A 27,711-nucleotide genomic window follows, 5' to 3' on the forward strand; every position below is an offset into this window, starting at 1 on the left:
GGGCTAGGCCCTCTGCCCCGGGGAGCAAAGAAGGGGGTCCCGTCCCCCCCAGTGGCGCGGCCAGTCCCCGGCCTCCGTAATCTTGAGAGAGACCCCACCCCTCAGTTCTCTCTGGGCCCTATCCGAGACCCCCTTTTCCTTCCCGTCCCGCTCACATCCGCTCTCCAGGCTCTGTCAGCCCCCCAGAAGCAGCTCCCTCCCTCCTCCCCTCTCCGGGGTTCCCCCTCCCCCATCCCTCCGCCACCGCCCCCTCCCCCTCCCACATCCCCTTCCCTCCCCCTCCCTCTCCCCCGTCCCCCGCCCCCCCCCACCATGAGGATGATGGCCGCCGGCGCGGTGCACGGCCTCTTCACGGCCTCCGCGGCCCCGCAGCCGCCGCCGCCCCCGCCGCCGCCGCCGCCGCAACCCCAGCCTCCCCAGCAGCCGTCGCCGCCGCCACAGCAGCCGCCGCCGCCGCCGCCGCAGCCGCCGCAGCAGCAGCAGCCGCCGCCCCAGGCCCCCCCCATGGAGCCCGAGGCCCCGGATTCCCGCAAAAGGCCCCTCGAAACGCCCCCCGAGGTGGTCTGCACCAAGCGCAGCAACACGGGAGGTGAGAAAGGGCTGCGGCTCCGGGTGGGGGAGCGGGCAGGGGGCCGCGCCTTTCTCCAGCCTCACCCCCCCCCCAAATGGCAGGTGCAAGGGCTCTGGGGAGGGGAAGGGCGCCCCTCCCTAGACTGGGGAACGGAGAGGGGAGTTGGGGAGGGAACAGGACCCCTTCCACCTCTCGCCGCGGCCCTGGGCTGGGAGCTTTGTCTGCGTTGAGAGGACTTGGGGGGGAGGGGGTGGTAAGTGTCCTTGGGGGCGCGCAAAGGATGGGGGGCGTGGGTGCCTCCGAGCGGATGTCTCTGTGTCCTTGAGGGGTGTGTGATGTGACCCTTTCGGGTCAGGGGTGTTCCCGGGCTTGCGTGTCCTGGCGGGGGGAGGGGAAGGAGCTGAGGAGGCCTGTGGACCCGGAGCTTCCCAGCCTCCCTCCCTGGGGATGTCCTGAGCAAGGGTTGTCCCGGAGGGAGGCATGTGTGGGCCATGGGCGGGATTTTGCGTGGGGACAAGCTAGGTGGGTGTGTTGGGTGACATGGAGGAAAGGGTGGGTGTGTAAAGCTCAGTGAGAGAATGTGTGGCTGGGACAGGTGTGTGTGTTTGTGTGTGCGTGTGAGCCCTGTAAGGCATGGATGTGTGACATTAGGGATCATGGATATGACAGGAAGGAGGGTGTGTGTGTGTGTGTGTGTCTGTGTGTGTGTGTGTGAGAGAGAGATGAGAGGGGCTGGGCTCCGTGTCTGAGACCCCCATAGGGGTATATGTGACAAGCGCGTGCATGTCACTCCAGAGGGGACCGTGGCAGAGTGTGACACATGAGTGAGAGGGTGTGTGTGACATGCAAGGGGGTGTGTGTGGGCTGCCGAATGGGCCGGCTCTGGGTGTGAGCCATGAGAAGCTGTGTGGATCAGAGGATGGCAGTTCAGTGTGTGTGACACAGGCGTGTCCCGGGTGGGGTGGGACCAGGAGAAGCTGGTGTGGGTATATGACAAGAAAAGAGTGTGGGCGTGACTCCAGAGAGGCTGTGGCTGGGTGTGACACACGGAGGTGTGCAATGGTGACATCAGAGGGGGTGTGTGCAACAAGGGAAGGTGGGTGTATGACAGGGGAGAGTCTGGGGCTCTGTGGTGAATGCATGAGGGTGTGTAACAAGGAAAGGGAAGGATGGGGGCCCATGTGACAGGGAGCAGGAACGTGTGCATGTGACACCCAAGGGGTAGGAAAAGGGAAGGTGTGTGTGTGACACCCAAGTGAGTGTATATGTGTAACAAGGGGCTGTGTGTGAAATGGTTGGTGTGGGGATGATTCTCTGTGTGTGTGACAAGGGAGTGTGTGTGTGTGTGTGTGTGTGTGTGTGTGTCATGGCTGCATGTTTGACAACACAGAAGGGGTGTAAGACAAGAGGGACCCTCACTGTGTGTGTGTGAAGAGGTATGTGTACCAGAGAATAAAAGCCAAGCTGGGAACTCTAGGTGTATGTCTACCCGTGAGGTAGGGAGTCCAGCCCATTAGCTCCCTGGAAGGAGGGAGACCCCAGAGCAGACAAGCCCCTCCCAGCGGTCACCTTGGCCAAAATCTCTGCTTCCTCTGGCCTTTTCCTCCGGATGGGAAAGGGATGGCCTCAGGCAGAGCGCACCCTTCCCACTCCATCAGGCATTGTAGTGGGTGGGGTGGGGACCTCCCACCTCCTCTCCTTGGATGAACGGGGAGCCGAGTCTCTTCCTCCCATCCCAGCCCCCTGCCACCCCTGGCCAGGTGCGATAGGAAATGGGGAACCCCTGGCTGCCTGTGAGGGTGTCCAGCAGAAATTGGAGGAAAGGGAAGTTGGGGGAAGGGTGGGAGGGAGTTTCCTGTCCTTCTTCCTGCTCCCCCACCCCCAGCACACACATGAATGTGTCCCTGCCACATCCTTGCCTCCTTCCTGCCTCTCTGCTATTCCCAGTCCTAGGAAGGGTTGGGTACCCAGGTGGTCCCTGAACCCAGCCTGGAGGTCCAGCCCCACCCCTGCTGCGGGGGGGGGGAAGGAGAGGAGGTCTCATCCTTCTCTTAAAGAGGCTGAGATGCTCAAAATCTGAGCACTCAGAGCAGAGCAGCACCACCTAACTGCGATGCTGCCAGGACGGTCAGGTCCAAGTGTTTGGCGCCTACAACGAGTCAAGCTCTGAGGTTAATTTCCCCGTACAGCCCCCGGGGGAGATGATTTGAGCTGCTTTTTCAGATGAGGAAAACTGAGGCTTAGCGAAATGAAGCCACTAGCCCGAACTCACACAGCTCATAAGCGGGGAAGCTGGGATCTCTCCAACCCTGGGCTGCCTGGCTCCGGAGCTCATGTGCTCAGTGACTGTGTATCCTGCCTCCTTCAGCTGTGGGGAAACTAGGGTGAGCCCTTAGGGACCCTCTCCTCCAGACTCTCCCCAGGGGAAACTGAGGCCCAGAGATGTGAAAGGACAGTCCTCCATTTGCAGAAACCCTCAGGGGCAGAGCTGGGCAACCGTCCAGGACTTTCATCTCAAAATTGACGGTTCCTTCCAATAATATTTTCATGCCTGTGGGACACTGGGTCAACCTCACGCCTTTTCTGATCTTCAGTGTCACCATCTGCCAAATGGGGAAATAGCAATAGTTACAGATGACAGCAGCTACCAGTATCCTTGCTTACTGCCTTACAGGCAATATTGCATTGAATTCTCCCAACATTCTATGATGTGATACTACTACTAATAAATAAATAATAATAATAAATTATAACAGTGGCTGACAGTTGCGGTGCCACGGTGCACCAAAAGTATTAGGGAAAGCCCTGGACACGGACCAATCATTTCATAATCCTTACAATCTGATTACGTTACCCATCTTACAGGTGACCCACTGAGGCACAGAGAGGTTAGTTAACTTGCCCAAGGTCAGTCAGCTAGTAAGAGGCAGAGCCAGGATTTGAACTCAGGAGGCTGGCTCCATTGGATGGGTAGACTCTCGCGTGAACCCCATTTTCAGGCAAGCAAACCAGGGCTCAGAGGGGTAAGGGACTTTCTAGGGTGTCACAGCAAGTCGTGCCAGCCTAGGGGCTGATAGAGGAGGCGGTGGCTGTTAAAACTGGCTTCTGGGCACTGTTAGTGGCAGGCAGACACGGTTGGGAAGGAGACAAGGCGCTAAGGACAGCAGGGCTTGAATGAAGAGGTCGAGACAAGGCGCTAAGGACAGCAGGGCTTGAATGAAGAGGTCGGATGGAAACTCCAGTTGGGAACTCACTGGAGAAACAAATAATCCCAGTCTGGTGGCACGGTAACAGAGTGTCTCCCTTGAGTACAGATGATAACTCTTTTTCTTTCTTTGGCCACTCCGCGTGGCTTGCGGGAGCTTAGTTCCCTGACCAGTGAAAGCGCTCAGTCCTAACCGCTGGACCGCCAGGGAATTCCCACAGATGATAACTCTTGAGGTGCTTCTAGAATGGCCCCCATACTCCTGACTGTACTCCCACCTCTGTCAGCCCCATAGACACAGAAACAGCAACTCCCCACCGCACACACACGTCTCACGCCCGAAATGTAGTTTACACCAGCCAGGCCTTGCTTCCAAGATCCTCGATCGTTAACGCAAAGTCAGTATCACCAAGGTCAAGAGCCCTAGAATGAGAGCTTCCAGGGTTCATCTCATCACTGTCGTGTGCTTGGTGTGGGACCCTCGGGTGAGTTCTTTCACTGCTCTGAGCCTCAGTGTCCTCATCTGGAAAATGGGAACTCTAAGATGCACCTCTGCCTCTCCAGGCTGTTGTGCGGGTTCAGTGAGATTGTATGTGAAGCACAGGGCATCAGGCCTGGCACATAGTAAGCACTCAATAAACAATAGCTATTATTATTGCTGTTATCATCATCATCATTATTATTGCTACGGAGAATGTCACATTCCTAATTTGCCATCCAGTGGTGATTCGCCCCAAGGATATCAAACCCCATCTACCTCTCTCTCACTTGGAGACAGTGTCACAACTCAAAGACAGTTTGTATTACATTTCTCACGTGGGCAGGCAACACCGTCATTCACAGAAAGATGTCACCCAGCCAACATCCCACCCCTCCTCGGGGGTCCCACGCCTAACCACCCCCCTGCCATCTTGTCTTCCTCCGGTGACATCCTCACGCGCTCCCAACGACAATATCAACATCCCACCCCAGCCTCCTCTTACCTCCACAGGACACACCGATGCTTCCACCCCGACCCCCAGACAAGAGCAGGAACCATGAATACAACACCCCGACTTTGGTTCCCCCTGAAATATACTGTCACCAAAACAACACCTCTGCCGCATCCAATTCTGCCCCCTCTCCCAGATCCAAGCCACCTTTCGGGATCAACTCGGTATAAAGTGCCACTCTTCCCATAGCACCCCAAATCTTCTGGGTAGGTTAGCATTATTTGTAGAGGTAGGGGAGTATTGCTTACTTTTTGGACACCTTTATAAGCATTCTTGAGGAGGGTGGGCACAGAAGGGAAAGGGAGACCAGAGACTCAGAATGACTAGAAAGTGGAAAGGCAGCTTGATCCCAAGGTGGAAATGTTGAAATCGCAGCAGAGGGGAACCCGGAGCGCTGAAGTTGGCGTCTTCATTTGCTGTCCTGTGTAGAGGGAGCTGCCTGGACCCCAAAGGAAAAGTGAAGGGAAGGGTGGGTGGGTGGAAAGTTCTGGCATCTAGATTTTGCTATGGTAGAAGTAAGTACTTTTTCACAGGCAGAGCCTTGGTTTTTCAAGCAGGGTGGGATGTGTGAGGTCTGGGGGCTCCGGGTTTAGCTGAGGTCACGTGTCTGCCCTTTGCTACAAGGCAGGCTGCCAGATAAAGGCCTGGCTTCTTCCTGGGGGAGGTGGGCTTCCCACGATGGGAGATGCAAGAGATTCTGAAGAAGACCAGAGCAGACTGTGGGCTGCCATGGGGACTCCTGGGACGTAGAGTCCTGAGCTTCTACAGGCGAGGGTAGGACCCTGGCCTCTGAGGAGGGGCCTCCAAACTTCCACTAGTCTGATATAAGGACTGCCAAGCGCCCACAAGGTGGTTTAAGGGGGTCCATGGACAAACTTGTTTGGAGGGTCATTTTTAGTGTATATCAGTGTGCTTTGGGAGGAAAAAATATAACCAGCCCTTCAAACTCGGACTATTAGTAATGATTTTTTAAATGTCCTCTTTAAATAGATGCATTTCCATTTTAAGAGGGAGTGGACTTAAAGGGCATGGACTGTCTGTCTTGTTCCCTGCTATGTCCCCAGGATCTAAAACAAGGCCTCGCATGTAGCAGATGCTCAGGAAGGGTTTGTTGGAACAAGGGAGGGAAGAGGGAGAGAAGAAGCAAGGAAATAATAGTACAGAGGGCTACAACAAGGGCCAAGTTCAGGAAGAGAGTTACAGAGATGCTGGGAGGGTGAGTGGAAGCAGAGCCTCGTTTCTATCAGTGAGAAGACATTCCTCCTCCAAAAAGCAGGGAGAAGCCCGGGGAAAGGTGATCAAGGAAGTGGGGTCTCCCCTCCTCCTATTTCCTAACAAAAGCCCCAACCTCGGAGGTTCATTTCCCCATTTACCAGTAAGTCTCTCTAACATAGAGCACTCACTGTGTACCAGACACTGTGATAAGAACTTTACCTGTGTTCACGAAATAGGTAATATTAATAATGATGATGGTGCTATCTGACATTTCTCAAATGGTCTGTGTGCCTGAGACCCTCCTAAGTACTTTACAGTTTAGCATTTCATTAATGATAATAACTCCAGGAACTAGCGCTCTCCTGTCCCCATTTTACAGATGAGAAAACAGAGGCCCAAAGAGGTGAAGAGACTCGCCCAAGGCCACACAACCCATCAGTGACAAAAGTTGCACTCAGTCTAGGGCTGTTTCTGCCATTTCATTCGGAGATTCTCAGACAAAACCTGAGGAAGTGTGAAGGAGGGGAGTGGGGGGTGTCCCCAGTTTTCTTCAGAGCAGACGATTACCTTCCATCTTCAAGAGGGAAGCTGGGGAAGTGGCTCTGGCTGGAGAAAAGATGGGGAATGAAATCAAAGAAGGAAAGAGGATGGAGTTCTAGTGAGAACACCTTTCCATCTTTCTGAACCTTCCAAAGGTGGAGAACTGGCCCCCCATCTCTGTGTCAGGTTGAGGGGCAGGGCTGGCAAGGGGCCGCCTCTGTGAGCCCAGGGAAGGAAGTAATTTGGGGGGGGAGGGTGTCAGAATGATTGATGGAAGGACACCCTGGGGGGCTAATTATCTAATAGGCTTAGTGGTTTGATTAGGCAAGTTTAAGAGGATTGCCTTGGGCTAAAGGAAACCCCTTAATTCTGGACCCCTCCCCATGCCTGCATAGCCACATCCCGCCCTCATACCTCCATCTTCACACATCAGGGAACCCAGAACTTTCAATCTTAAGGGACCAGGTGGAGATGGGCATGATTGCCAGACCCCCAGTCCTGCCCCCACTTTTATTTTAAATTTTAACATTTTTGCCCGCACGGTGCGGCATGCGGGATCTTAGTTCCCCCACCAGAGATCAAACCCGCGGCCCCTGCAGTGGAAGCGCAAAGTCTTAACCACTGGACCGCCAGGGAAGTCCCACCCTGCCCCCACTTTCAACAGAGCAGTTTCTCTTTTATCTGCGCTGGATGTTGGAGTTTCACGGGAGACATTGAAAATAGGTTTCCTTTGCTTAAAAGAAAAAGTTGAAAAACCAGTGGGGGATGGTGGCCTAAGACCTTAAGCTTTGGAAGCAAAATGGCCTGGCTCGTCCCTTCCTTTTCCCCGTGTTTGTTGCATGTCTACCAAGCGCTGAGCGCTGCATGAGTCCATGGACACAAGGGCGAGCTTCAGTGACGTGGCCCGCACTGGATGACTGTGGTACATTGTTCCGAAGGCATGAGACAGAGGGATCCTTCCCCTTCTCAGGGTTCCGGTCCAAGAAGGGACATTTGGGGGGGGGGACCTGAGGGACAAGAGGAATTCACTGAGGGAGGGGAGTTCCAGGCAAAGAGAATGTGCAAAGGCCCTGAGGTGGGAGGGAGGAGGGAAGTTTGAGGAACAAAAAGGAAAATGTGTCTAGTGCACCTGTCGGAAGATGAGGGTGTGAAGCTGGAGATGTGGACGGGGCCAAATCACAAAGTAACTTAGACTCAGAAAGTTCCCGAATGTCTACCCAGGGGGCGACAGTTTGGTTAGAAGGTGGGAAAGGTTAGGCACTTGCCTTGAGACTGCATTAACAAAGGGCTTTAAACGTGACCAAGAAAACTGGTCCATAACAAAGAATGACCAAAGCCCCATAAAGGGTCCTTGGTGCCACTTCACCACCTCTGGGTCTTTGAGTCTGTCCTGCAGCACGTTGGTCTTTAGCCACCAGCAGAGGAAAGTGTTAAGCATGGGTGGGTGAAAAATGAATCAGAGTTGCATTTGAATCTCAACCCAGCAACTGTCTTGGTGCCCTTGGGCCGGTACCTTCACTGCTCTATGCCGCTCTGTGCCTCAGTTTCTCCTTATGTCCAAATGGAGCTCATTCTACCCCCTCAGTGGGCGGTTGTGAGGAATGGATGAGATCAAGCTGGCAAAGCACTCAGCAGGGCACCGGCTCAGTAGTGAGTGTTAGAACCTCTCCGGAGTCCAGCCCTCCTCTCCCCTCCCCCTTCGCTGCTTCCACCAGTCAGACCACCATCACTTCCTGCCTGGACCATTGCAGTTGCCTCTAGCTCTTCCGCCCAAGCTGAGCATCAAAGGGATCTTCTTAAAGTCTAAGACAGGTCACATCCCTCCTCTGCTCAGAGCCTTCCCGTAGCTCTCATCTCACTTGGAATAAAAACCACCTTCGTCCACACGTCTGAACACTCCACCACTACCTCCAACCCTCTCAGCCCTCATTTCTTCTAACTCTCCTCCTCTCTCACTCAGCCCCAGCAACAGTGACCACCTCTCTCTCACTCAGACGACGCAGGCATAACCCCATCCAGGGCCTTTGCACTTGCTCTTCCTCCACATAGCCCCATGGTTCTGTTTCCTCCTCCACGGCCTGGAAACAGTGTATCATAATGGTTCAGAGCATGGACTCTGGAGCCAGGTGGGGTTCAGATCTCAGCCCTGCCACCTACTAGCTATGTGAATGGGAGCAATTTCTTCACCTTTGTTTACTTATCTGTAAAATGGGTTTTTTTAAGTACTTCCTGCATAGCATCAGTGTGAAAATGAAAAAAAAACCTCATATTTGTAAATTATTTGGAACGGAGTCTAGCGCATATTGGGTGCTATAGAAATGTTTGATGAACAAAGAATGCCGCATTCTTGGGGAAGGCTTTCCTGGCCATCGGATCTGACAATGCAGCACCTACACTCCCCTTCCTCTTTCCTGCCTCTTTTTGTTTTCTTAGTACTTACCACCATCCGACAGCGTAAAACATACTGTCTGTCTCCCCCCTCTAGGAGACTGTGGCTGTGTGAGCTCTTGGCTGAATCACCAAAACTCTTTTGGCCTTATTTGCCTTATTTGCGAAATCAGGGAGCTTTGTCTGTTTTCTTCATGGCTGTTTCACTAGAACGGTGCCAAGCACGTAGCAGGTGCTCAGGAATTATTTGTGGAATGAATGAATAAATGAGCGAATGAAGATCACGACGTGTTTTATTTTCCTGCTGCTATGCTCTTGGTCATTGATCCTCTGTGTTACTGTGATCCCAGTGGTTTCCCAGCCCAGCCCATACCAGTGCCTCCCTGGAGGTACCGTCCAAACGTGAAGACCCTTCTCCCCTGACTCCCGTGCCCCTCTGTGTGCCCCTGCAGAGGAAGGCGAGTACTTCCTGAAGGTGCTGATCCCCAGCTACGCGGCGGGCTCCATCATTGGCAAGGGCGGGCAGACCATCGTGCAGCTGCAGAAGGAGACCGGAGCTACCATCAAGCTCTCCAAGTCCAAAGACTTCTATCCGGGTAAGCCCCAGCCCAGCCCTCTTCCTCCAGCCTCCCATCCCTCCCACCTGGGCCCTCTAGGAGGGGGAAGGGCTGCCCTAGGGGCAGTGAGAGTGGTAGGGGGCCTCCCCTCCCCCTAAGGGGACAGAGCTGCCCTGGCCCCAGGGGCCAGGCCTGAGCAGATGGGGTGGGGGCGGGGCAAGACAATGGGGCTGCTGCATATTCATGAGCTCATTTGCATGATGTGCTGGCAGATGTGCCCGATCCCACACACCTGCCCCTTTGGGTCAGTTGGAGGAGCTGTGGGGGGGGGCCAAGGAGGCAGGTGTTAGGGTGTCCCTCGGGGCTTGGGGGGCCAGCCATGCGTGTCACCTAGGCCCTCACTCTTTCCCTTTGGATTTCTCTGTCACCCCATCTCGCCCCAATCTGAGTCGCACTGGTTTTCCATCTGTGTCATTCTTTATTTGTCCCTCATTCTGTTTCTGACTTTCTCATCTCTTGTTCACTTAGGCTCCATTCCCCTTGGCTTCTCTGTCTCCTCCTGCTCTGCTTTCCGCTCTGTCTCTCTGCTTCCCTTTGGACATCCCCCATCTCCGTTCTCTTAGCCTCCCAGCCAGTCTGTCTGTCTTGGCTTTTTCCTCTTCCTCCCGTCCTCTTCACTTCCCTTTCTGTCTTCCCATCTCTCTCCCCATCTTTTCCTTTTCCCCCACTTCTCTTATTCTCACATTCTTCTCTCTCTTCCTCTCCCAGCTCTCTCTGTCCAGTCACCCATTTCAACCAGTAGTTGGTAGCGCCCCTCGATGGGGCCATTCTTCGTGGTCATTCCGACGTCGCCCCTCATTTCTTTCTGCCCCTGCTTTTGCCCATTTCTCCTTTTATGTTTCTCTTTTTCTCCTAAGTCTCAGCTCCCTCGTGTTTTTTTTCTTCCCCTCTCTCCAAAATCAGCCCCTTTCCTGCCTCTCCTCCAGCTCTATCTCCCTTCCTTCAATCATACATTTTTCCAGGCCCCTCCACTCTCTGTAATCTCCCTCAATATCTCTCACCCCTTCATATATTCCCCCCCAAGACCTATGCCTGAGTTTTGACATCTAGGAATCCAGGGAAGGCCCCCTGAACTGCATCTCTGGTCCAGCGCTGGTTCTAGTTCATCCTTAATCCCCTTGGATTTTTTAGGTCAAACACCAGAGCTGGAGCCGAGGGTCAGGACAAATTCATATTCTCTCTCTCTCTCTCTCTCTCTCTCTCTGTGTCTCTCTTTCTCTCTCTCTCTCTCCTCCCTCCACCCCACTGCCTCCCATCTCACTAAGCAGCTTTGGCAAGAGGTTTAGAGAACAGTCCAGGGAACCTGGCACAACCCCCTTTTCTCTTCCTCCCTGGCCCAGTTTCCCCCTCACTCCTCTAGCCCACAAGATACAGATGAGACCTCTGCTTGGGACTTTCATCTAAGGACACTTGGTTCCTTGCCCCTGGATCACATTCTGTGACATAACACATGTCATTCCCTCTCAACTCAGTGACACATCCCACTGGCCAGGCAGCCTAGAACCCCAGAGGATGGGACAGTCATTGCCTCTCTCCTGGACCAAACACTGTTGAAACAAGCAATGTGAGCCGGCGTCTCTCCCCAGCCCCTGGATGTGCAGCCAGCCCCGCTCCCCACCCCCGAATTGGAACGTCCAGATCATACAGCATATGCTGGCTCCTGGCTCAGAGATGCAGGACACAGCTCCCTACTCCCTACAGTCCTGTCCCTAGGACTTCCCAGGACCCACAGGAACATAAGCAATGGAGAGGCTACTGCTGAAGCATGTGTTCCTCTGCTCCCGGCTGATACCTTTCATTCATTCATTCAACATATATTCTCTGAGCGTCTTCTCTATGCCAGCACCGGACCGGACCGAGATGGGGACACAAGCAGTGACTGAGACACCCCAGCCTCAGCCCTCCTGGCTCTCACATCCCAGTAGGGGAGATAAACCGAACACCACTGATCACCTAGAATGGTCAGGGCTGGGACAGGGAAACCCATAGGATGGACGGAGCCCAGACAGGGCACCCAACCCAGCCTGAGGAGATCAGGAAGGGCTTCCTGGAGGAGGAGGCCAGAATAATAAGAGTGAGCTAGGTAAGGAGCAGTGAAGGGTGCTCCAGGGAGATGAAAGAGCATGTTCAAAGGCTGGGGGTGGGGGTTAGTTCAGTGTGGCTGGTGAAAGGACAGGTGAAAACTGATCATAGAGAAATTGAAAGGGTCCTCTGGGCCTAGTTGGTTCTGTATCACACACACACACACACACACACACACACACACACACACACACACACACACACACACACACTGATGTATCTACTCCATGAAACAAAAACCTACCTGGCCTTTACCCAAAGGGAGGGGTAGAACACACAAGGGGTGCCCCCTCCTTGATACAGAAACCCCAGGCCCCAGATTCAATCCTTCCAGGTCATACATGGAGAAACTTAGACCCAGAGGAGGCAGGTACCTGCCCAAAGCCACACAGTCTTCTGTGTAGCTCACCAGACATTCTAGTGATTCTAAAACTCCTCCTGATTTTGAGGAGCTGCCTGAAGCCCTGGACCCTAGCCCCAGAAGAAAAACGGACACATACACTTTTTAGATTTTTTTATTGATTTATAACATCTGTGCAGCCAAGTGCAAAATCTTAAGTGACTACTTAATAAATTCATTCATATTCTTTTTTACCATCAAAAATACAAAAGCAGAATTGCAATCATTGTATGCCTCTCCCCACCACACACACACACACACACACACACACACACACACACACACACACTCCACCCACCCCAAATTTAGCACAGCGTGGCTCAGTGGTTAAAAGCCCAGACTCTGAAGCCAGACACCTGGGTTCAAAACCCTGATCTTTCACTACTGGCTGAGTGAACTTGGACAAATCCCAGACCTCTGTGACTTAGTGTCCGTAGCAGTAAATCAAGAATAATAATATCGCCTGCCTCATGTATTAAAGTGAACAAATACATATAAAGTGCTTAGACTATGCCTGGTGATTGGTGTTATGTAAGCACCAGCTGTTATTATTAGATATTCTTTCAGGGTTTAACTGAGTCCCCCAAAGCCCCTGTGGACCCTGGTTAAGAACTACAGGTCTGTGAGATCACAGACTCCCTGAGCTGGAAGGAAGCCTCCCAGAGATGGAGAGCTGGGCCACTTCAGTCAGGCTCTCCCTGGGGCCACCCCACCCCCCAGTTCCCACCCTGACCCACACCCTTTCCTATTTACACCCAGACGGAGGCAGCCTGCACGCTGACTCACGCTTGGCTCAGACCAAGCCATTGTTCTGGGGTGGAGGGGAGTCAGAGAGAGGAACAGCGGCCCAAAGGAGATGGGGGGTGTCAACTACACCAGTGACCCAAGACAGTGACACTCAGACACATGGCGAGGCTCGCTTGCCGGGCCGAGAGTTGCCAAGCAAGCGGTCAGGGTGGTAACACTAGCATGCCACACTGGAATGCCCACAGGACACCGGGCACTCGCCCCCAAGTCTCCCAGACACACAGGCACACGGAGCCTGGCGCACACTCAGGACCTTTTACAGACCCAGGGAGTTTACTGGTCCTGCAGAGAGAGTCCCATCCAGGAAGAGACACACACACACACCCCACACACCTAATATGTCCAAATCAGCCAGGCACTCACAGCTTCACCCCGGCCAGGCTTGGTGGAGTCTTCTTCGTCTGGCTGTAATTCAGACACTCAGACACACACACAAATCCATCAGTCCTCCAAACAGTCTTACATACTGACCCCTGGGTCTGCCTGTCGGTCCCTTTCTCTTCCTCATGTTCACACACGTCAGTCACAGCGTCTTGCCTGTTTCCTATACATGCGCCCTTACACATATGCGTGCATGCCACATCCCACTCATCTAAGTTGTCTTTTGAACAGCTAGGGGTGTCTGGATATCTCTTTCCCTTACACACACACACACACACACACACAGTCATACAATCTCCAAGTGCTATACATTCATCGTACAGCCTCAATGCCACTTCCTGGGATTCTTTGTTTCTTACTCTCAAACCCTTGGGCACACCCAGCTCAGTCTCACAAATAGTGTACATAACCTTGAACGTCACAGCGACACCCAAAGTCTCCCCCTCCACACAAGAGTCTTTACCGGAATCACTATGTCACACAGTCTGTTTGTGTCTCTGTCTCTCCTGCTCTTTCTTTTACACACACACACACACACACACACACACACACACACACACACATAAAGATAATTGAGCCAGTCCTGCCCAAATATACACATGCACACACACACGCCACTCACCCAAACAGCCTGCCAGAGGTACTCACACTGGTCAGTCAGTGTTACCCAGAGTCTCTCTCCCATATATCCCAGCTCACCCAGAATTAGTGTCTGTTCTCCCTGCTGCCCGCCCCCAATACACATAGTAAGGATGCCCAGGTCAGACCCACAGCCAATATCTGGAGAATCGCCAGCAAAGGCACCCACCTCACCCTGCTTTCTCCGTCCCCCTGTCTCCACTCTTCCATGAGTTGCCTTTGCCCCACTGCTCTCCCCTCTCCACAGCCTTGCCCTCCCCCAGCCCTCAGCCCTCCATCTGGTGGGTCCAGGCAGGCACTCAGGCCTCTCTGCTGTCTTCCCCATCCCCCAGCGCTTCCCCATCCTCTCCAAAAGCCCAGAGGCCGTCGCTGCAGGCTTTCAGGGGTTGCCATGGCAACGGGGCCTCATCCCTCGTCCCCCTGGGGGTGGGCTGAGGACCCAGCCAGCCACACCGATAAGGGGGTTCCAGTTACTGTGGCAACCGTTGCAGGCCTGAGCTCTCGGCTTCTAGAAGGTGGGGAGAGGGGAGTGAGTGAATGGTTGCCAAAGCAACCGAGAGAGCCGGCAAGGACTGGGAAGAGGCAGCTGAGCCCTGTCTCCCTTGCCCAGGGCTGCTGTGGGCATAGCAAAGTACTTAAGCGTCATTCTTCCATCCCCTGGGGTTGTTTTAAGGGAGGGAGAGGAAGTGCAGATAATAAAACAGGGATTCCACTCATTCTCCCAGCTACCCATCATGGTGTGGGAGCCCATGCCAGCTTGCCCAGGCTTACCAAGTGACCCGGGGCCAGTGAGGTCCACTCTCTGGACCTCAGTCTTCTCCTTTCATTAAATGGGGGCCTGTCTCTCAGGAATGCTCCCCGTCCTGTCTGATGAGTGTGCCCTCTCTCTTCTTTGCCCAACAGGAACCACAGAGCGAGTATGCCTGGTACAGGGCACAGCAGAGGCCTTGAATGCTGTGCACAGCTTTATCGCCGAGAAGGTCCGAGAAATCCCACAAGCGATGACCAAGCCCGAGGTGGTCAATATCCTTCAACCCCAAACCACAATGAATCCTGACAGAGCCAAGCAGGTTAGCAGGGGCAGAGGCTGAGTTTCTGTATAGCTGGTGGGGTTTGAGAGAAAACACTTCTTCCACGCCACTGGATTGCGATGGCGGTTCAATGGGATAATGGCTATAAAACATTGACCAGTCAGATACGTGGTAGTGGTTAATAGTATTGTTAGAGAGTCACCCTAAGGACTCCAGACCTCTTAGAGTGATTTGCTTCCGAAAGAGAGTGAATGAAGGTCTGGGAGAATCTGACCCAGACCCCCTTACTTATTCCTCCTTCCTAGGATTCTCCAGGGCCTCTTCTCTCTTCCACATCTTCCCAGTGTCTCTCAAAACCACCTGCTTCCCACTTCCTGTTCTCACCGGAAGTAACCTCAGTGACACCCCCATCCATAGGCAGAAAATTTTAGAAACAGCCTCCGGTACTCCCTCTCTCCATTAATTACTGAATAGGAGTAGCCACCATTTTGGAGAAAGGGTGTTTCATTGGGCGGGGGCGGGTCCCTCTCCTATGAAAGGAGGAGAGCAGAGCCTCTCTGTTGCGTGGTGTAGGGGAGTGGCAAGGAGCTGACCGATCGCTTCCTGGGCCTCTCCCGTTGCCAAGACCACCATGCATACCGGGCAGGTGGGCTTGCTGCAAAGCCCCTGGCAGCACGGTCCTGACTGCGCAGAGGGCCAAGGAGGAAGAGAGCACGGGGTTGGCTGCAGTAAACTCCCCGTTTTCTCTCCCCTTCTCCGCTCCCGCATACATGTGCACACGATGCACAGGGGCGAGATGACCCGGGCAGGCGGACAGGCCACTTTGTGAGGGTTCCTTAACGTCTGCCTAAAAGCAAAGACAAGAGAGCGGGCCTCGGTAAAAGGAAGCTGGAATTCCCGGGAACTCTTTTTGCCCTTAGGTGGGGGAGGCCACGGGTCTGAGTTTCTCTGAGCTTGCGGGCTAACAGTGGGCAGAAAGCTCTGGAAGAATGCTTCGGAGCGGAGCGTTCCCCCCAAAGACTGCGGGCTTGGGGCTTGGAGCGCGGCTGCTGTCCTTGGTGCTGAAGCAGCTCTGCTCCTCGCGCCCTGCCAGGCCTCTCCCAAATCCCTTTCCACCAGCAGGCCACAGCTTACCCACAGTGTACAGGGAGGCGAGGCTATTGCCTCTTCCCTCTGCCTTGGTCGTGGCCACTAGGGGCTCAGGGTTCATCAAGAGTTTGTACGTGTTGCAGGGAAAATGGGGTCAGTACCGTCTGTGCCGGAGCCTCCTCTCCACCACCTAAGCCACAGGAACTCTGAAATAGCCGAGTTGAAAGGTTACAGAACCAGGACTTTTTCCTCTGTCTTATTACTCCGGCGCTCCAAAGAATGAGAGAGATAATGGCTGAAGGCTCAGGCTCTGGAATCAGATGTTGAGTTGAATTTTCCTCTGATACTTCTTACCTGTGTGACCTTGAGCAGGTGACTTGATTTCTCCATGTAAAATGAGATTTATTATGGTACCTACTTAAGGGTGGTGGCTAGTGTTCATTAACATTTGAAAAGTACTTATCATGTATGCCTAATGCATGGAAAGTTCTCAAAAAATGTTCACCGTTGTCGCTATTATGGGATTTTTGAGTCAGGAGGCAGGTCTGTCCCCTTTCTGCCTTGGACTTGCTGTGTTGCTCTGTGTCTTTTTCCCTTCTTTATGCCTCAGTTTCCCTTTCTTTACAGTGGGGAAGCTGGGCCAAACCAGGGCTTATAAGTGGAAATGCCTCCAGGATTCAGAAAGAGAACATAAAGGATTGAGGACTGTGGACTCAACATAGAAATATCATGCCATCCCTAAAGGGGGCGGCTGCTGTTCAGCTTCACTTGATTCTTGCCATTTGGGAATGGGGACAGAGTATTACATCTTCCCCATTTTTCCAGAGAGGTCAAAAATATTTTAAATCAACTGATTTTTCAAGGTTGGCTCAGTTTTTAAAACACTGTGTGGCTGTGGGCTGGCTATGGGCTGAGCATCACCAGTTTGCCACCTCTGGGCTAGACCAGTGATTCTCAGCCCTGGCTGGTATCTGAGTCATCTGGGTAGCTTAAAACACAGATTCCTGAGTCGTGGCCTGGAGCCACTGAATCAGAGTTTCTGGGGAGAAGGCGTAGAGATCTGAACATGGACTCTGGCCTGGGATCAAATCCTGGCTCTACTGGTCACTATCTGTGTGACCTTAAGCAAGTTACTTAACCTCTCTGTGCCTCCGTTTTCCAATCCATAAAGTGTGATAATAACAGTACCTACCTTGTAGGGTTGTTGCTAAAATTAAGTTAGTTACTATATGAAAGTATTTTAAACAGTGCCTGGCACATGGTAAGCACTGTTAGCGGCTGCTGCTGTTATTGTTGTTGTTGTTATTATTATTTTTTAATCTCCAGACTTGCAAACCTCTGAGGCAGATGGTCTCTGAGGTCTTTCTGGCTCTAAGACACCTACAATTCTATGGCTCTGTGATTCCAAGATTCTAGACATGTATTTTTCTAACAGTCTACTGTTCTAACATCCAAGATTCTGTAGAACTGCATGTGCAGATCTAAGATGCTGTGGTCTTGCAATCTGGGCCTATCAAGAAGGCAGCTACTGTTTTCTGAGGGCTTCCCATGTGCCAGGCACTAAGGGATCATTTTAGTCATTGAATATTCTCAATAATTATATAGAGTAGCTGTGGTTATGTCAATGTCAGAGACGAGGAAACGGAAGCACAGAGAGGTGAAGGCATTTGCTTTCATCATTTCTTGGCAAACACCGTTCCTTGGATGAAAAGGTTCCATCCTTCCCCCATTGCTCTGAAATACTGTATCACATACTAAATACCTCTTTACCCTTAGGCCTGGTTTTGTACATTTTTCTGTTCTATCCCCTTGACTTGTCAGACTTCTTTTCTTCCAATCATTTCTCTAAAATAACAGCTGTATTGAGATATAATTCACATTCTGTAAAGTTCACCATTTTAAAGTGTGTAATTCAGTGGTTTCAGTAGATTCACAGTTGTGCATTGATCACCACTATCTAATTCTAAAACATTTTCACCACCCCAAAAAAAGCCCCTTAGCCATTAACAGTCATTTTCCATTCCCCCAGTGCCTCTGTCCCAACCCCTTCCCACCATTAATCTACTTTTAGTGTCTATGGATTTCTCTATTCTGAATAGTTTATATAGATTGAATGATATTTCTGTGGCATTTTGAGTCTGGCTTCTTTCCCTTAGCATAATGTCTTCAAGATTCATCCATACTGGGAATTCCCTGGCGGTCCAGTGGTTGGGACTCCACGCTTTCACCGCCGAGGGCACGGGCTCAGTCCCTGGTCAGGGAACTAAGAGCCCCACAAGCCGTGTGATGTGGCCCCCCCAAAAAAGTTTTAAAAAAGATTCATCCATACTGTAGCATATAACAAAACTTCATTCCTTTTTATGGCCAAATAATATTTCACTGTATGGATATACCACATTCTGTCTATTCATCAATTGATAGAAATTTGGGGTGTTTCTACTTTTTAGCTATTATGAATAATGCTGCTAATGAACATATGTGTGGATGTATGTTTTCAGTTCTCTTGGGTATATACCCAGGGTGGAATTTGTAGGTCATATGATAAATCTACGTTTAACTTTTTGAAGAACCGCCAGACTGTTTTCCAAAGTGGCTGTACCACAGATGTGGGATTTAAATCCAGGTCCGCCCGTGGGGATCACCATGACAGCAACCATTTCATGTGTACCTACTATGGGCACATATTAATTGCCTGCTCTCATGGCATCCAATGCTTGGCACATAGTAGGTGCTCAGCAAATGTTGCTTGTTTGAATGAATGGGTGATGACATGCCCACGGGGACCAAGCAGAAACGTGACTGAGGGGAGGTGGTCTGGTGTGACCTGGCAGAGGTAGGCGCTGTGTGTCATCTGGAGGGCAGCCATACTGAGTTCTGGCTAATTGTGGCCATGCTGGAATTTCAAGCTCGTGATTTCATGCACGCTCTCTATTAGACCTCACAGTAATCCTATGGAAGAGGTATGAATATCCCCATTTTATGGAAGAGAAAACTGAGTTTCCAAAAGATTAGGTCCCTTGCCCAGAATCAGCGGTGGAACCAGGATCTGAACCTGAGCAGGTGCCTCCAGAGTCCAGGGCAGCTTTTCAGGGATTTGTGTGCAGTGGACTGCAAACTGGTGGTCTGGCTGCTACACAGTGGTTCTTAGACGTTTTGAAGTGGTTACCAACATTTAAAAACTAGGACGCTTCACATTTTACAAGTCAGGATTGTCAGCTAATTTATAAAACTCATATCAGGCTGAATTTGACTGTCACACACACACACAGAGACCACCACCACCACCAGGTGAGATGCACCTGGCTGCCTACACCCAGTCCCATTCCTGCTTGGTCCTTTGGGCATTTCATCATCCATTCTTTCATCCATCCATTCATTCACCCACTCTTGGCTGAGTATGTGCCAGGCATCCCTCTAGGCACTGAGAACCCAGCAGTAAACAATACAGACACAAATCTCTACCCTTGTGGATCTTAACTTCTTCCCTGGAGAATCAGAAAATAAGTAAATAAATTAAATGTATAGGATGCCAGAGAGGGAAAAGTATTGTGAAGAAAAGACAGAGAAAAAGGAAAGGAAGTATTGGGGCCTTCTTTTCTCTTAACTTTTTATTTGGAAAATGTTTAAAGAATGTTACAATGAACTCCCTATACACTGCACTTAGATTCAATTGTTAACACATGTTTTATCTATACACACACACACACACACACACACACACACACACATGTTGCTTTTTAGTTTGTTTTTTTGTTGATCTGTTTGAAAATAAGTTGTAGATCTCATGACTCTTCATCTCTAAATACTTCAGTGTATATCTCCCAAGAACAAGGACAGTCTCCTACGTTATTACATTATTACTCTCACACCTATAAAAATTAACACTGAATTCATAATATTATTTAATAAAAAGTCCATATTCAGATTACCCCCAAATATCTTTTATATCTATAAAGTATTTTTATTAAAGATTCAGTCAGTGTTCATGCGTTGCATTTGGTTGTAATACTTCCTTAATCTCTTTTAATCTAGCATAGTCTAGGATATATTTTTGAAGGTAAAGCCAACAGAATTGCTGATTGGATGTTGAGGGTAAAGGAAAGAGAGGACTCCTAAGGGTTGGGACTGAGTAGTGGAAGGACACATTTCCACGTGCTGAAATGAGGAACACCATGGCAGAAACTCATTTGAGGAGGAAGATGAGGAGTTCCATTTGGGGTTTTAAGTTTGAGGTGTCCACTCCACATCATACTAGAGACGTGAGGTTAGCAGTTATGAGTCTGGAGGTATCCATGCTGGAGATGTAAAATAAACACAGACAAGCTTTGATAATCAGGCGGTCAGGGAAGGCCTTTCTGGGGAGGTGCATTTGTGCAATGAATGAAGAGAGGGGGCGAGCCGTCTTTTCTTGGGAAAAGCATTCCAGGTGAGGGAACAGCAGGTGCAAAGTCCCTGAGTCTGGGCAGAGCTTGGCAAGTTGGAGGAACGGCAGGGAGTCTGGTGTGTCTGCAGTGGAGTCAGCAAGAGGGAGGGAAGCGTGAAGTCAGAGAGGTCAACGGGGAACAGAGCATGCCAGAGCAGTGGTTCTCAGCCCTGTTTGCCTCTTTGAAGGGAACCAATGTCCCCTTTCTCCTACAAATATTTTCCTATGCCCACTTTACTCTCTGAAATTATATATATAATATGTCTATTTGTATAAATAAAAAACATATCTGGGGCTTCCCTGGTGGCACAGTAGTTAAGAATCCGCCTGCCAATGCAGGGGATACGGGTTCGATCCCTGGTTCGGGAAGATCCCACATGCCGTGGAGCAACTAAGCCTGTGCGCCACAACTACTGAGCCTATGCTCAAGAGCTCGTGAGCCACAACTACTGAAGCCCGCGTGCCACAACTACTGAAGCCCACGCGCCTAGAGCCCGTGCTCTGCAACAAGAGAAGCCACCGCAGTGAGAAGCCCGCGCCTCGCAAGGAAGAGTAGAAAAAGCCTGCGCGCAGCAACGAAGACCCAACGCAGACAAAAATCAATCAATCAATAAAAATTTATTTTTAAAAAAATCTACATCTATAAGATTTTTTAAAATTTATTTATTTTATTGATTGATTTTTGGCTGCTCTGGGTCTTCGTTGCTGCGCGGGCTTTCTCTAGTTGCGGCGAGCAGGGGCTTCTCATTGGGGAGCACGGGCTCTAGGCGCGTGGGCTTCAGTAGTGGTGGCCCGCGGGTTCTAGAGCAAAGGCTCAGTAGTTGTGGAGCGTGGGCTTAGTTGCTCCCCGGCACGTGGGATCGTCCCAGACCAGGGCTCGAACCTGTTGTCCCCTGCATCGGCAGGCGGATGCTTAACCACTGCGCCACCAGGGAAGCCCTATAAGATTTTTAACAATTTTATTGAGATATAATTCACATAAATACATTTGACCCATTTAAAGTGTGCAGTTCAACGGCTTTATCATATTCCGAGTCCGGCATCCATCACTGCAATCAATTTTAGAACATTTCATTTCCTCAAAAGGAACCCTTGATCCCCTTGGCTATCACCCCTCAATCCTCCCAGCTCTCCCCACCCCAGCCCTAAGCCACCACTAATCTACTTTGTCTCTATAGATTTGCCTATTCTGAACATTCATATAAATGGAATTATACAATATGTGGTCTGTTTTGCCTTACTTCGTTCACGCAGCATAATATTTTCTAGGCTTATATGCGTCAATCCTTCATTCATTTAAATTGCCAAGTAATATTCCATTGTACGGATATACATTTTCTATATCCCATAAGACTTTCAAATAAAGGAGAGATGAAAGGAAGGTCATTTGTTATAAAATAAGGGGAATTTTAATATGTAAATACTCAGCCAGGGCCACAGTAGAAGAAATAATGAAATAGTCAGCTGCTCACACATAACGGTGGCCTGAGTGAGACAGAGCGTAGTATTGGAGACTTAAATGATACAGGTGGCATTACTACTGATGTCATGGTTTCTTTCTTTTAATTGAAGTACAGCTGATTTACAGTGTTGTGTGAATTTCTGCTGTACAGCGAAGTGATTCAATTATACATATATAGACATTCCTTTTATATTCTTTTCCATTATGGTTTATGATGGGATATTGAATATAGTTCCCTGTGCTATACAGTAGGACCTTTTTGCTTATCCATTCTATATATAATAGCTTGCATGATGTCATGGTTTTCTAAAATGATGAATGACTCTTGGTAAAATTCAGAACAAAATAAAGTACAGTCTTCCCTTGATCTACCAATAGTTACATCCCCGGAAATTTCAGTAGATCTTAAAACGGTGCAAAAGAAAAAAAATACTTGGTACTTACATGAATCATGTTCTGGCTGCGAGATTTATAAACAGACTTCTCACCAACATGAATGTCCAGGGGGACATTCAGAAGTCGTACAGGACTTGGGACTGTTCTTCATTGTGAGGAACTGACTCACATTACGGGGTGCAAACATCCCTGACCCAGCCCACTGAATGCCCGCATCTGCCCCCCAGTTATTGCAGGCAACCAAAACCACTCCCACAATTTTCCTAACACCCCCAGGGTCTGGCTTGGGGGTGGAAAGGAGAGGCAGGGATGAAAGCTTCAGAGGGTAGAATCCACAGGTCTGAGGGGACGTGAGAAGGATTGAGAAGGAGGAATTTGTATGTAAAAATGCTCTTGGAGATGTGAAAGGAGACATTTGGTGTTAAGATATCCCCACTGGAATCAGGATTGATACGGGGGCTTCCCTGGTGGCGCAGTGGTTAAGAATCCGCCTGCCAATGCAGGGGACATGGGTTCGAGCCCTGGTCCGGGAAGATCCCACATGCCTCGGAGCAACCAAGCCCGTGCACCACAACTACTGAGCCTGCGCTCTACAGTCTGCATGCCACAACTACTGCGCCCACGTGCCACAACTACTGAAGCCCGCGCACCTAGAGCCTGTGCCCCGCCACAAGAGAAGTCACGGCAATGAGAAGCCCACGCACCGCAACGAAGAGTAGCCCCCGCTCGCCGCAACTAAAAAAAAGCCCGCGCACAGCGACGAGGACCCAAAGCAGCTAAAAATAAAAAATAAATAAATTTATTTGTAAAAGATCCGATTTGTAGCTGCAAAGGATGGGCTGCTCTACAACTGAGAAGGGGGACCCTCATATGTAAGTGACCAATTTTCTCCATCTTCTCTGATGTAAGCTTTTTTTTATCATCATTTTGCAGATAAGACAACTATATTAGATTGCTAGAGCTGTCATAACAAAGTACCACGAACAGGGGGGCTTAACAGAAACTCATTTTCTCACAATTCTGGAGGCTAGAAATCTGAACTCAAGGCATCGGCAGTGCTGGTTTCTTCTGAGGCCTCTGTCCTTGGCTTGTAGATAGCCACTGTCTCTCTGTCTTTTTTTCGCGGGGCGGGGGGCCCGCGCCGCACAGCTTGCGAGATCTCAGTTCCCTGACCAGCGATTGAACCTGGGCCACGGCAGTGAAAGCCTGGAATCCTAACCACTAGGCCACCAGGGAGCTCCCCCCCCCTCTGTCTTCACATGGTCCTCCCCCGTGTGTAAACGTCTGTGTCCTAATCTCCTCTTCTTATAAGTACACCAACCATATTGGATTAGGGTCCACCCTAATGACCTCACTTAACCTTAAATGCCTCTTTAAAGACGCTATCTCCATATACAATCATATTCTGAGGTATTAAGGGTTATGACTTCAACATGTGAGTTGGGATGGGAGGGGACAGCGATTCAGCTCATAAGAACAATGAAGAGCTTAAGCGAGGTGACCATGTCATAGGGTGGAAAGCCCGATGGAGCAGGAATCCACGAGGCTGGATTTCAGTTCCTTTGCTGTCTGGGTGACCTTGGGGCAAGTCCCTTCACGTCTTAGGCCTCAAGTGGCTCATCTGCAAAGTGCGACTAACGATGCCTTTTCTGCGGCTGGGAGGCGGAGTACTTAGTGATATAGAAGGACACGTGGGCACCAGTGCAAGATTGGAGAGGGGCCCTGGAGGGCTCCCACTGGGCTAGTCATTCAGCTTCCAGGTGCCGGGTGGAAGCGAGGTCCCAGGGGTGCCAGGAACAGGGTGGCTGAGAGGCCGCTAAGGAGAGATGGCGTACTAGCTCCTTTTTCGTCACCAGTGAATATGGAAGTAGTTCAATATTTCTAACCAGTAGAATCAGACCGCTGGCGCATATCAAGGGGGCGTGCTGGGCCTGATTGTGGACATTTGAGAGCAGGGGTGGGAAGTGACTTGACATGGCAAGTCTTAGACTAATGTTGCCCTTCAGTGTCCGATGACCCCCCCCCCTAAAGACCCTCCCTCTGGCTCCCCACGCAGGCCAAGCTGATCGTCCCCAACAGCACGGCGGGCTTGATCATCGGCAAGGGGGGCGCGACGGTGAAAGCCGTGATGGAACAGTCGGGCGCTTGGGTGCAGCTGTCCCAGAAGCCGGAGGGCATCAACCTGCAGGAGCGCGTGGTGACGGTTAGCGGCGAGCCCGAGCAGGTGCACAAGGCCGTGAGCGCCATCGTGCAGAAGGTACAGGAAGATCCCCAGAGCAGCAGCTGCCTGAATATCAGCTACGCCAACGTGGCTGGCCCCGTGGCCAACTCCAACCCCACCGGCTCGCCCTACGCCAGCCCCGCTGATGTGCTGCCCGCCGCCGCCGCCGCCTCGGCCGCTGCCGCCTCTGGCCTGCTGGGCCCGGCGGGGTTGGCGGGCGTGGGAGCCTTTCCTGCCGCCCTGCCTGCCTTCTCGGGCACCGACCTGCTGGCCATCAGCACGGCGCTTAACACGCTGGCCAGTTACGGCTACAACACCAACTCCCTCGGCCTGGGCCTCAACTCGGCCGCAGCCTCTGGGGTCCTGGCCGCCGTGGCCGCCGGTGCCAACCCCGCCGCCGCCGCCGCCGCCAATCTCCTGGCATCCTACGCCGGTGAAGCAGGGGCCGGGCCAGCCGGCGGGGCCGCTCCACCTCCACCCCCGCCACCTGGAGCCCTGGGGTCCTTCGCCTTGGCCGCGGCCGCCAACGGCTACCTCGGGGCCGGGGCGGGCGGCGGGGCGGGCGGAGGGGGTGGCCCGCTGGTGGCCGCTGCAGCCGCAGCGGGGGCGGCTGGGGGCTTCCTGACGGCGGAGAAGTTGGCGGCTGAGAGCGCCAAGGAGCTGGTGGAGATTGCGGTGCCTGAGAACCTGGTGGGAGCCATCCTGGGCAAGGGGGGCAAGACGTTGGTGGAGTACCAGGAGCTGACAGGCGCCCGCATCCAGATCTCCAAGAAGGGAGAGTTCCTGCCAGGCACGCGGAACCGGCGGGTCACCATCACGGGCAGCCCCGCGGCCACGCAAGCCGCTCAATACCTCATCAGCCAGCGGGTCACCTACGAGCAGGGAGTGAGGGCCTCAAACCCCCAGAAAGTGGGATGAGGCCTGTGGTGTGTGCGCCCACCCGGCTCCCTGTCCCTCCTTTTCCTCCTCCTCCTCCTCCTCCTCCTCCTCCTCCTCCCCCCTCCCCCGCCCCCGCCCCCGCCCCCCAACTCCTGACCTCAGCTCGGTAGAGTCCTGCTCCTCTTGGGATGGGGCTGGGGTAGGCCTGACTGCACCCCCCCTTTCTGGTAGTCATAGGCAGGATTGAGTGATGGCTGGGGATGGGGCCCAGAAGCTCCCTCCCCAGCCCTGAACTGACCCCTTCTTCCTTCCTTCCTATGCTTGACTGGGCCTGACCCTCCTCTCCCAGGGCCCAGGTCTGTGTGATATCTGTATATATTGCATTTTGTTGATTTTAATAGAAAACAAAGCGTTATTTTCTCTTTCTTTCCCTCCTTTTTTTCCCCTCCTTTGATAAGGATTTCCCCCCCACCCTTTATAAGTTTTTGTTTCCATATGGGAGGAGGGGAGGGAGCCTCTGGGTCACCTAGAAAGAGGGGCCACCCCAAAACAACACCCCGCCTCTCCTGCTTTCAGCTCCGGATCTGAGGGACCTGATGGGAGCACAGGTAGCAGAGGAGTCTGAGTTGAAGTGGGGCATTTGGAGCAGGGACCCCAGAGTTCCCAGATTTTCTCAGCTACTCTCCCCTCACCGAAGTTGCCCGTCCTAGGTGGCACTTTTCACTTTTTTTTGTTGTCAGGTTGTATGGGGGGAGGGGTGCGGTGCTGCTGGGAGCGAGGCCGGCTCTGGGATTGGGCCGGTCCGGTGGGCAAGTCTCTGGCACGAGGCTGGAACAACTTCCTGTGGCATCTCCTATGGTTTTTCGTAGCGTGATGGGCATGAAGGCCCCTGTTGTGCTGTCACGGAGTCAAGTACTTTCTGGGGTGCTTCTGGCACTCCCTATGATGTCACAGGAAGTAGTTCCCTGGAGGTCACTTCCTGTGATGGTAGGAGAGACAGGTACTTCCTATGATGTCTCAATGAGCCTTCCTGGAAGGTTATTTCATGATATCATGGAGGCGTGTACTTCCTGTGGTGTCGCCAGGTTACTTCCTTATGACGTCATCGGGGTGAAGCATGCACTTCCCGTACCAAGCCATGGCCAGTCGCTGATCCTCCTTCTCTACCCACACCCCTCTTTGGTGGGTCTTGGCCTGGGGGTCTTCCTAGGAGGAGAATTAGGGGTGGGAATTGGCTCTAATCTGGAGGACTCTAAGGAAGAAGACCCACTCTTCTCAGGGTCATCTCCATGCAAACGCACCACGTCTGAACTCACCTGGCAGGGAGGGGGTGGGAGATGGAGCTGGTGAAAACTGTTAAAGACCCTCATTCCCACCCCTGCCTTTTGTGTGCATGCTTGTGTCTGCGTGGCTTTGTTTCCTGAAGTCTGGTGAGCCAAATGTATGGTGGCTCTGTCAGGCCACGGTGGCCCAGGTGTATTCAGTGAGCTCATGGTAGGGTCCCTTGAGCCGGAATGCTTCGTGTCGTCTAATGCATTAGATTGACTTGTGGTTTCCAGCAAGCTGGAGTACTTTGGTGGTATCTGATGGATCGGAATGTTTTGGTGCTCTCACGAGGCTCTGAGGATCTAGAATGTTCTAATGGAGTTTGCCAAGCCAGGCAGCCCTGAGGCTTGGTTTGAGAGTGCCTCCCTGGGCACTGCGGCTGTGATCAGCTCTGAGGCCTTGTTGGCAGGCTGAGATGTCGGGGCCTGACAACCCCATGGACTTAGGATAGCTGAGACCCACTTCTACCCCCATCCATCTCCCGCTCCCCCATGGAGACCACCTCCACTTCCTCCAACCCAAGGCAGGGCCTCCCAGTGCCCTGGTTCCATCATCAGCATCTCTGGGGGAGGGGCACCCCATGCCCACCCTCTCCCCCAATTGTCCCCCTCCTAGGTCTTCCAGACCCTTCTCTTCTCCATGGCTTTGGGGGAATCCAGCCTCCTCGTCTCTCTCCCAACAAAGGAGGGGAGAAAAGCCAGAAACAATTCCCACCCCTAAAGCCTGGGAGATCCCTGCCCCTTGCGAGAGAGCCACCCCAAAATCAAAATGTGAAAATCCCTAGAAAGCAATAGCCTTCAAGGTATCTTGCACTGAATTTCCCACCCCAGCCCTTCCACCTGATGGGAGGCTGTAGCTTGGGCACTAGGGTGACCTTTCCCCTGCCCTCTTCATCTCCAGGGTGGGGGGCAAGCCCCATTTCCCCATCCCTCACCTCCCATCGCTGCTGCCCTCACCCCTAATCTCCAGACTGAACCCAGATGGAGATTTGAGTGCCAAAACAATTCTTGATGTAACTTTGTACATATCTTCTGCAGTTGGGGGCTC

At 52.0% G+C, this 27,711-nt stretch overlaps 1 protein-coding gene across 1 annotated transcript; it reads left to right on the plus strand.

Moving 5' to 3' along the window:
* Nucleotides 1–429: 429 nt before the first annotated feature.
* NOVA2 (NOVA alternative splicing regulator 2) lies at nucleotides 430–25,753 on the plus strand. The gene is made up of 4 exons (XM_059045233.2): nucleotides 430–589; nucleotides 9,364–9,507; nucleotides 14,741–14,907; nucleotides 24,295–25,753. Exons 1-4 carry the CDS (start codon nucleotides 505–507, stop codon nucleotides 25,375–25,377), a joined length of 1,479 nt encoding a protein of 492 aa, XP_058901216.1. The 5' UTR covers nucleotides 430–504; the 3' UTR covers nucleotides 25,378–25,753.
* The last annotated feature ends 1,958 nt before the right edge of the window (nucleotides 25,754–27,711 follow it).

Source organism: Kogia breviceps, chromosome 18 (genome assembly GCF_026419965.1).
Source record: "Kogia breviceps isolate mKogBre1 chromosome 18, mKogBre1 haplotype 1, whole genome shotgun sequence".
Classification (NCBI taxonomy): Eukaryota; Metazoa; Chordata; class Mammalia; order Artiodactyla; family Physeteridae; genus Kogia; species Kogia breviceps.

What these genes read in the sequence shown, in the direction of transcription:
- NOVA2 (XM_059045233.2), top strand. Translation starts at nt 505, where the DNA reads ATGGAGCCCGAGGCCCCGGATTCCCGCAAAAGGCCCCTCGAAACGCCC. An exon ending in CAAGCGCAGCAACACGGGAG is followed by an intron (nt 590 to 9,363) that starts GTGAGAAAGGGC and finishes GTGCCCCTGCAG; the next exon opens with AGGAAGGCGAGTACTTCCTG. An exon ending in ATCCTGACAGAGCCAAGCAG is followed by an intron (nt 14,908 to 24,294) that starts GTTAGCAGGGGC and finishes CTCCCCACGCAG; the next exon opens with GCCAAGCTGATCGTCCCCAA.